Below are 10,718 nucleotides of genomic sequence, written 5' to 3'. Positions count from 1 at the left end.
AGACAGATACATATATATATATATATATATATATATATATATATATATATATATATATATATATATATATATATATATAAATAACTTAATCTAACATGTTAACTTTGACCATATAAATATTTTAAATAATATTTCACAAAACATTTTTGCAGACCACTTGGCACTATGGGGTTCTTGCTACAACAACTTGCAACATTACGTCAATGCCACTGATTTGTCTCACGATGCACACTAGTAAGGTTTTATTTTTTTTTTCTAAGGCACGTTTATAAAAGATACTTAAATGCCTAAATATGTTTTGCTGACTGGGCATCTTGTCTTTTTTTCCATGCACTTTCAAAATTAACAGCAACAGAAATATGGCTATTAGCAAGCTTTACCACTGTGTATTCAGTATTGAACTCCTGTAATATCTTATGGCAAATGCATTCAGAGATATTGGCAGAGAGTCCCAGTTCAACAAAACATCAAAGCTTTAATTAATAGTAAATGCATACAAGATGCAGGTTATGACTTTGACTAATTAGGGATTTCTTGAATTAAGTCTGCCCAAGTAAGCATGGATAGAACAATCAATATCCAATAAAAAGGACTGTACACAATTTACAAGTTAATGTGTTTCCAATAGCATGGCCCAGAGTTGAGGACGTTACTGACAAGTCCCAGCAATATAAACAGGACCCCATTATAAGGCGAGTAATATGGATAGTGAATTCATAGTTTTTGGTGAACCTCTTCCTTTAAAGTGAACATGAGATTAAAACTGACTTACTTCCTTAATGCATGTCTAATTGTGGCTAATACATTGATTCATGCTATTCCAAAGAAGGGCTGTCTTTGTAATCATTAATCACATTTCCAAAACAAAAAATTTGTTTTGTTTGTTTTCACTTGCAAATAATATAATTATGGAAGTAAAATCAGTTGTAAACGGCAATTCATGTTGACTTTAACTGGTAGACGCTGGACATTTGTGCATAATAGCATATGTTTCTATCTCAGTAATATCTCAGGGTAGGTTTCAAAAGATAAAATAAACAACACATTTCACATTACCTACTCCTTTGTGAACATCAGTGCTTGTATACTCAATAGTGCCATTGTGTCCTTTCTTGGGGTTCTCTTTGTACTCTTTATGCTCACCATTAGGACAGTATCTATATGAGAGACCATAGTCAGCCAGGTACACCTGAAGGAGATAAAGTCAGTATAAATCATCCCAAAGACATTTTCTTTCAAACTGAATCCCTCCTACTGTATATGGTATATTAGTGCAAAGCACAAAGAAATGGGGTCAGTATTTCGGTTCTGACAGCACATTGAGAAGTTAATTGATTATACTCAAGAGTAAGTTCCAAATGTCATCAATGCTGGCAATCAATAAAAGTAATAAAAAACACTCTAATTTGAGTACGTGCTCAGCTGCACTTGAATAGGTATTATATACACAAAAAGATAACCAACCGTTTAAGATGTGATTGTGTTGATGTGTATGCAGGCTCACCTTGCTTGGATCTTTGTGTCCCAATAATAGATTGGCAGCCTTAATGTCAGCATGGACGTACTCGTTGTCATGAATATATTCCAGCACATCCAGCTGTTGAGGGCAAAGTGACAGAGGGGAAGGTTAACATGAATAATTTAGTAACTTCGTAATGGCCTACCGTAATGACTACAGGCAGATGAGCTGGATGCAAGGCAGCTGGACTCCCAGCAAATGCAACTAACGTTTACTCAAAATTCATCGTATTAAGTAATGCTGTAAATACTTTTTGCCTCGTCACACTTATTACGTTCAATCAAACCCTTTATATACAGTATACTGAGGTCACTTTATACATACTCATGGGTCAAGATTACAGTGTGTCGATAAATTGTAATGAAGCAAGCAGCAGAGTTGTTATTGTTAATTATAACTAAAACTAAAAATCGTTTTAATAATTGAAATTGAGCTTAAATAAAATAAAATAAAAGACGTAAAACTTAAACTTGACAGCTAACTGAAATAAAATAAGTTTAACTGAAGTACTAAAATTACATCTAAATACAAACATTAAAAATAAAAACAAAAATAAAAGGATATAAATAATAACACTGGCAAACAGCTCTAAACTCAAACTAAATGTTGCAGATGTCTGTGGCATCTCACCATGAGGACACCCAGCTGTAGCACGGTGGGCTTCTTCAGTTGTCCACCATTCTCCATAAACACTATTTGCAGGTCTGTACCCAACCGATCCATCACCATAAATCTGTACCTGCATAACCGGAAAACAAAATGAAAATGTACTTAGTGTCCCAGACACACATTTATTTGACTGTTTTAAAAGGTCATCGGATGCCCATTTTCCACAAGTTGATATGATTCTTTAGGGTCTTAATGAAAAGTCTGCAACATAGTTTGGTTAAAATGTCTCAATGGCAGTGTAAAAACACCTTTTTTTACCCCGTCAAAAACAGCTCTTTTCAGAGCAAGCCGTTTGGTAGCATTTTCCTTTAAATCTTAATGAGCTCTGCTGACCCCAATGGCGGCCTGATGACAGCTCACTCAGGGCGGGTCTAAGGTAAGACGCCAGTCCAGTCTGTGCTGAAACGCTACTGTCAATCAAACTATCATGGGAGGGGCCTGTTTTTGTGACGTCACACAGACAGGCATCTGAGATCGGCTCAATTTGAGAAGGGTAAAGATTTTAGTAGATAAAAAAAAAATCCAATGATTTTTATCATTATAGGGTGGTTGTGTACACACACTGTCAACACATTTCAGTTCAAACAACTTGTAAAAGTGCATGTAGCATCCAATGACCCCTTTAAAACTGCATTGGCACTGATCCCAGATTTATCATTCAGACAGATTGAGAAATTAATTACATGAGATAAATTGCTCATGTCATGATGTAAGATGATATAAGTCAAACTCAAGTATCATAGTGTACCTTGTTCCGTTATTTTCAGTCAGTCCAGACCCCCAGTAAGTTGGAATCCCCAAAAACTCCAGCCGTTTGAACTTCTTCCAGTTGTTCACTGGGATTTCAGAGTTACAAAATATTTTAGCCATTTGACATATTTGCACATGCTTTATAAACACATAAGAGCCCTATATTAACGATCTAAGCGCATGGTCTAAAGCGCACGGCGCGGGTGCACTCAGGGCATATCCGAATCCACTTTTGCTAGTTTAACACGGGAAAACGGTTGGCGCGCCCGGGCATATGGTCTAAACGGGTTGTCCCTATTCTCTTAAAGCTGATGCAAGCTTGACTCACGTGACCTGCCAGAACTAACGCTAAAGCTTAATTTTACTCTTTCCTATGCCAGCTCTTTCCCTCTGTAGTAAACATGCAGTGAGGCCTGGCTGTAACCTGTAGTTCCTGTATCCCAGGGTTAATTAAGCTGTCTGGTGCTCTGTGCCTGGATGTGTTTGGTGAGACGGCAAGAAGCCCCTTTAGCTTTGTGTCAACCCTGCTGTCCACATGGCCAGACCCTGCCTCTGTGCGACTCATCGACCTTAGGGTCAGGTAGACAGAGAGAGTAAGCGGAAAAGAAAGAGGACAGAGTCAGACACAAGGGAGTTGTATTTGAAAGTGTGTGTGTGTGTGCGCACATGTTCTGTGCTGCTTTGACATGGTCTCCCCAGACATGTGCACTCTTCTTTGCCCTGCAGGACAACCAATTAGAACCACACACTGCTGGATGTGAAGTAAAGCACCAGCAATGTCATCACCGACTTTCTGACACCTTTCATTGTCTTTTGTTAAAAGAATCATAGTGTTTGTTAAATTTGTTATAATGTGTTACTGAAAGAGGTTTTGAAAACTATCATCGTTTACACTACAATTCAAAAGTTTGGGGTCAGCATTGATATTTTTGAAAGAAGTCTCTTATGCTCACCAAGGCTGCATGTATTTGATCAAAATAAGGTAAAACAGTATTATTGTTAAATATTATTACAATTTAAAATATATTTCAAAATATATTGTAAATATGAAATTTAAATGAAACATTTTAAAATATATTATAGAAATAGTTAATTTATTCCTCTGATGGTAATGCTGTATTCTACAGAAATCATTCAAATTTTGTGCTCAAAAAAACGTTTCTTATTATTATCAGTGTTGCTTTTGTGTATTTCATTGTTTCAAGATTCTTTAAATGGGAAGCTCAAAAGAACAGCATTTATTTTAATTAAAAAGTTACAGTAAAGACATTTACATTGTAGCAAATTTAAATAATAATTATTTTTTGTTAGTGTAAAAGTCTTTACTGTCCCTTTTGATCAATTTAATGTGTGTAACGAATCAGCTCATGGGAAATATGAATAATTAATCATAACTAGTTATAATTAATTATGAATATTTTAGATCCGCTGTAGATATTTAGCTGACCTCTCAGGGTCAACTGTCTTGTGAGTCTCTCTGCTCACATTCCTTTCGATCGTAAATGTATCTGGTGTCAGAGTTGCTATGGAACCAGGGCCTGTTCGGCTTCCTGGGGTGTTACAGAGTATTTGTTAAATCTAGCTAACAAAATATATATTGTGTGTTTGAGTGGTCCAGACGCTACATGTGCCTTTCTTTGCTTAATAAAAATATTAATTTATTTTAAATAAATACATCTTACTCCCTTTTCTCTCCAACTTTTGAACTGTAGTGTATGTTTTTACCAAAACCAGATTACAAGTGCACAGTGTTTCTTATATTGTGTAAGTAAAGACTTAGAGGGAGAAATAGAATTTAAAACAGATGTGCAATCTTCAGTACTAATGCAATGACTGTATATCTTTGTGGGTATTTATAGTAACCCAAATCTGTGAGTTGAATGACAGCAGAAAGGCATACAGTTTCTCTAGATATACACAACAGGGAACCTTAACAAGCTTTGAGAATTACGCTGAATTATTCACCTGTGTGCCAATTACAATAATATTATTTACTTAGCACTACCATTTCCTTTTATGTTCTGCCTTAATAACAATGGATATTGAGTCCCTTAAGTGCTTGCTTAGATTTGCTTAATTATGATGCCTATTATCATCCATGTATCCACCCACAACTCATCTACTTTCAGTGCATTCTGTCTCCGCCTATGGAGGCCGCACCTCAAGGATAAACACACAAATACATGCTTTCACATAATCAACTGAACATTTACTTGCTATGAGTTCATTGGAGTATGATTACACAGTATAGAAATATTTATTTGAAGTTTTTAATGCCTGTTGAGACTTTAACGTCCATCTGTGAAGAAACTGTCTCTGACCTATCATGCTGGGCATTAATTTTGCTATTTTAACGGCCTCTCAGTACCATCAGATCATACAAAAGGCATTAGCAAGCATTAGACTGTGTGTGGTTCAGTTGTGAACCTCATAAGTTAACAGTCCTTTTTAATTTGGTCTCCAGTGGGTTGTTAAGAGCAGGGAATGACTATGAGAAACACAGAAACCCTTGGGCTATAATAATTCCCCTCTTTTTTCTATTTTTTTCTCTCTCTCTGTCTCTTCACATGCTCTCACCCTCCATTTACTTCTCTTCTAAGCCCTTGTTCAACCGTGCATCAAATGTAAAATACTCAAGTTATCTTCTCTCTTTTTTTCCCTTTCACTTTTTAATTGAACCACAGTGTTTATAGTATTTAAGGCCCTGGAAACAGGTTGTACAAATAAAGATTTTACATTTCAAATCCATGAATAGGATTTCCATTTCTCCTCAGATTCATCAGATTAATTTATTCAGATTAGTTTAACATATCCCTATAAACTGTCTACATCATAATAATCATAGGGTATGTTGCATCTGTATACCTGAGCAGATGACAGAAAGGGGAAGAAATCAGTTTTGTATTCATGACAGTTTCTCTGCACTGAAAAATCTCAATCAAAGCAGCTACAGAGTTTATCATAAATTATCATGAAAAGGGTTTCCACTGAGTAGATGCTTAATTACAATCTCATTTGAATAATTTTGCATATTAATGAGTGCCGAATGAAAATCGTTTTTGGAGTTCTTACTTGAGCCTGGGAACCCACGGTGATAATTGTAGACCTTTAAAATGTATGTGATCTTATTACTGCACCAAATCCAGCCATTTCTCTCAGCACACAGTTGCGTTATAACTTGATTAATGGACTTGTGTCTTTGACATTAATAAACTATAACCAAATTAGAAAGACTTCATTAGTTTCAGCATGGACCACATGTTTAGCTGCAACATGAATTAAACTGCTGTGATATCAGCACCTCCTAGCATTTTGTTTGGGTGATGAAAGTTTTCTCTGCCATTAGGACTTTCAGACGGGTGGAAATTAATTATCTGTGTTTTGAGCAGATAGAATACTGGTAAAATCTGTTAAAGGGATAGTTCACCAAACCTTTTGTCATTTTACTTACCCTTGTGTCATTGCAAACCTGTATTTCTGTCTTCTTCAGAACACAAAAGAAGATATTTTGAAAAATGTTGGTGACTATACACTCTAAAAAAAGATGGTTCTTTACATGCAGTAATGGTTTTATTTAGAACCATAGCATTCTGAAGAACCCTTTCATGCTGAAATGGTTCTTTGTCTTAGAGAGTTTAGGATTCTTTGTTCCCGCCCTTTTGTTTTTCAAATCTGTAACTGTCAAAGCACCTCATTACTGATTTTCTGGAGTTCAGTGATCCAACTACACAGACTGTCAACACACTCTCAACAGGTAAATGATTTAATTCTTAAAATTTAAATACAAATTTAACTTTAAAATTGTAACTGGTTCCCAAACAAACATGTTCTTATCTTCTTCTTTTTTGTTGTTGTTTTTGTTCACATATAAGTGTGTGCAGCTCAGTTGAGCTGTGGAAACTTCTCTCCTCTTCTCCACTAAGTAAAAGAGACAATGAATTTATAATTAATATTGTTTTTTTATTATTATTATTACTTGGGTTTATGTATAAACATACCCAGTCACAAAAAAAATATTATAACTATTCCATGAATTTATATATATATATAAATTCTTAAAAAAAGAGACCTAAAAGAGTCCATTTTTGCTTTTGGCCTTCATAAACAATTGTTTTTACATAAACACATGGACACACTATGACTCTAAACTCAATTGTGTATGTCAGATGTATCACATACCACAACCTCATCATTTGCAGAGAAAAATTGCCACTTAATCACACCAAAATGATGAACTTTAAAGCATCATATTTATTGTATTGTGATTGTTTCACTGAAAGTTGGTCTTCATCACATCAATTTTTTGTTCTTTATGTATTTACAATCTTTATGTATTTATTCATGTTCAATGTCATGTCATTCATTAATGTATTCAGCTAATAACTGTTATTAAAAGCACTGATGATTTTGCATGTCAATAAATACATACTTAATTCACACAACATGATGCTGATGTGGTTATTGTTGTTGTTGTTTTAATGTAAAACCCTAACCGAGGCTACACTCTAAGATGCCTCATGTCAGCACACTCTCAACAGGTAAATAATTTCTTTCTTAAAATGTCTATAAATTATAACTTTCAAATGCTAATTGTTTTTTTCCCCATGTCTTTTCTCTTTTTAGTTTAAGAGAACATGTAAGTGTGACCAGCTCTATTCACTAAGTAAATAACAAAGATATTGAATTTATGGTCCATTTTGTTCGATTTTTTTATGCATAAACATACCCAGCTATCCCATGACTTTATATTACTTTTTCCTTTTAACATTGTGAAATGCTCACATACTACTTTTGGCCTTCATAAACAATTGTTTTCACATAAAAAAATAAAAATAAAAAAACGAAAGGAGACACATATCGAAACTGTGCTCAATTGTGCTTTTCAGATTCTACAACCTCATCATCTGCAGAGAGAAACTGCCATTCAATCACATTTGTTTTGTTTCTTTAAGCATTTATTTATGTTTAATGTCCATTGTTGTTCATTAATGCATTCTGCTAATAACTGTTGTTAGAACACATTTTTGCTACAATTTCACATGTCAATAAAAATAAAAGTACCTAATTGACACTTGTTGTTGTTATAGACAAGAAATTATAAGACCAGGCAGATAGAGGGGTGAAATCAATATTAATAAATAATATATACCAATAATTCTAATATCAATTATATTAACATACTAATATTAATGAAAACTATCATTAAAAATTGTATTTATAGCACCATTAAGGGACCTATATATAATTTTCAAAGCATGGTTTTATATGGAACCCTATAAAAAAGGTTCTGTTTAGCACTAAAACGGGTTCTGCTATTGTTACAAGCCGAATAACCCTTTTCTGGTACTGTTTAGAAACATTTTTCTTAAGAGTGTATACTTCCACTTTCTTAAAATGTCTTCTATGTTCCACAGAAGAAAAGTCTTATTTGGAATGACAAGAGGCTGAGTAAATAACAGAATTTTTACTTTAGGTTGAATTATCCCTTAAACATGTACATTTTCTGTGGTTTATATGGTTGTATACTCTAAATTTGTACCTTCTAAAATGAAAGTGAAGTGTGGCAAGCCATACTCGGAATCTGTGCTCTGCATTTAACCCATCCAAGTGCACACGAACACACACACGGAGCAGTGGGCAGCCATATTGCTGCAGCGCCCAGGGAGCAGTTGTCACTTTACCTCACCTGTATAGAGGGTGGAAGAGAGTTCTGGTTATTCACCCCCCCCACCGATAATTCCTGCCGGACCTGACACTCGAACCCGCAACCTTCGGGTTACAAGTTACTTCTACAGATTAGCCTATTTCTCTAACCATTAGGCCACGACTGCCCCCAAGGAAAATGCGTTGGCCGGGAATGATATGCATGATATGTTGGCCGGGAATGGTATGATATGCAAATTATATGTACTTATGAACTCATATCACACGTACGTCAGCAAGATGTCTGTTAAAGATCGCTTCCTCTGGAAAGCATCTGCTGTGTACAAACATCTGATAGACGCCTTTAAGATGTCCGTTTTACATACAATCTAAATCATAAACATCTTAAAGACATTTTCTAAACGTAAATTTGACATCTGATAGGAAACGTCCTATAGACGTGTTGCAGATGAGCAAACACTAAAAAATAGGCTACATCTTGCAGATGTAAATGCAGACGTCAAATAGACGTCTCTGTGATGTGCCTGTGCTGTCAGGGAAAAGGCTTTAAACGAAAAAAAAAAAGTCTAAGCAAAATAGCTGTATATGGCTTACTTAAGACCATAACTGCATTATAGGAACTTGCTCTCATCCACACATTCTCAACAAACTCTGAAGTAAAACGCCACATGTTCAGGGCAGAGGAACGCAGGTTTGTGTGGGTTGTGGAGAGCAGGCTTGAAAAGTGATCCAACAGCAGAGACTAGTGGCGAGAAGTGAACTTTGTGAACATTTGTGCTTTTTCTTCAGACTCTCCGCTGTTCTTCTTTTATAGCCTTGACCTTTCCCACCGTTTGCTCAATGATCTAAGATACATTTATAACACATTAGGCTGTAAGGAAGGGGGAGGTCATTAGGGAGAGGTCGCCTACAATATACACAGAAAGTAAACTTTCTATACTAATGAAAAACCGAGGGGTTGTAATCCCTGTATGAAAATGCTTTAATGGATTGTATTGACTTGCCGTTCTATGTAGAGTTATAATTAGCATTTTAATATATTGGGTTAAACCTCTGTGTTCTCTGTGTTAATTAACTGTAGTGATATTTCAGTTTAATGCATAAGAAAGATACGCATATAGCCTAGCTGGTGTACTATCTGCATCCATTACAACTCATTTGGAAGTAATTTTTCACTTTAAACAAAGTTATGGTTTTATGAACATTTATTTCATTGCTGGAGATCTGTCTCCTCTGTCTATCTTTCTCTCGCTGTCGTTCAATCTCTCTAAAGCAAACACAGGAGATAAAGTATGGCTTTAATTAGAGATGTGTCATTAAAATATCCTCTCTTTCCAGAGATGGTGGGGGTATGCTTCTGGATGGTTGGGTGGGTATTAACAAGTTCATGGATCTTATTACTTTCTCCCTCCGTTGCATGCTGTCAGCTCCTAGGGATATGATATCCGATGGCTGGGCTCACATTTACAACAAGTTCATTACGGCACGACTGCCGCTCTTTCTGCTTGGGCCCAGCTGGTTGGAGGGGTCTGTGTTTTAATTAGTGCTGAGGGTGTGCATATTAATTACAACATGAGTGATATTTACTGTACCTAAGGAACACAGGACCGGCTAAAGACACTGGCAGCCTCAGCTAATAAAGCCAGCCATGGTAATGAACAAAAGGAACCATAAATATAGACGGCGGCAAAATTATTCATAAAGTTTATTGATCTCGGAGTAAAGACGTTAAGCTCCGATTAAGGGCAACAAAAGGAAAGGCATCGCACTTTATCAAATAAATAAGCCGAGTGGAGAAATGTGAGCATGGAGACAGATTGTCATTAAGTAGGTCACGTGGCGCTTTCCTCCAGAGAACGGGCACATTCTTTCAAGCGGTGAAAGAATAAAATAAAGGAGGGGGAAAGGCAGGAGTTTTCTCATAAATCTGATGAACGTAAAACTGGTGGTGTTCTGATTGACAATGACATTGTGATTCATCTAAATGCACGGGGGATTGTTATAACCTTGCCCAAGTTGTTGCAGGTCTTATGCCTGTTTGAAAAGTTTCCACATTTGTCTAAATATGATTAGTTGAAAATATGAATTCAGTAGAAGCAGGTGCAGTTTTCTTAAA

The 10,718-nt window shown here is 35.7% G+C and overlaps 1 protein-coding gene across 2 annotated transcripts in view; it reads right to left on the bottom strand.

The window, feature by feature from the left end:
- The window catches only part of LOC107585344 (serine/threonine-protein kinase VRK2-like), a 14,902-nt gene extending 11,828 nt beyond the window's left edge, over positions 1-3,074 (bottom strand). For both annotated transcript variants that reach the window (XM_016272345.1, XM_016272346.1), the window contains exons 1-4: positions 2,937-3,074; positions 2,150-2,258; positions 1,505-1,597; positions 1,057-1,189 (exon numbers count right to left, since the gene is read on the bottom strand). In XM_016272345.1, coding sequence (XP_016127831.1) covers positions 1,057-1,189; positions 1,505-1,597; positions 2,150-2,258; positions 2,937-3,058 — 457 coding nt within the window. In that variant the 5' untranslated portion in view covers positions 3,059-3,074. The remainder of the gene's footprint in view (positions 1-1,056; positions 1,190-1,504; positions 1,598-2,149; positions 2,259-2,936) is intronic.
- Positions 3,075-10,718: the final 7,644 nt, after the last annotated feature.

The sequence above is a fragment of the Sinocyclocheilus grahami genome, unplaced genomic scaffold (genome assembly GCF_001515645.1).
Source record: "Sinocyclocheilus grahami isolate Dianchi unplaced genomic scaffold, SAMN03320097.WGS_v1.1 scaffold69.1, whole genome shotgun sequence".
Lineage (NCBI taxonomy): Eukaryota > Metazoa > Chordata > Actinopteri > Cypriniformes > Cyprinidae > Sinocyclocheilus > Sinocyclocheilus grahami.
The sequence above is the reverse complement of the archived record's forward strand: the minus strand, read 5'-3'. Positions and strand labels throughout refer to the sequence as shown.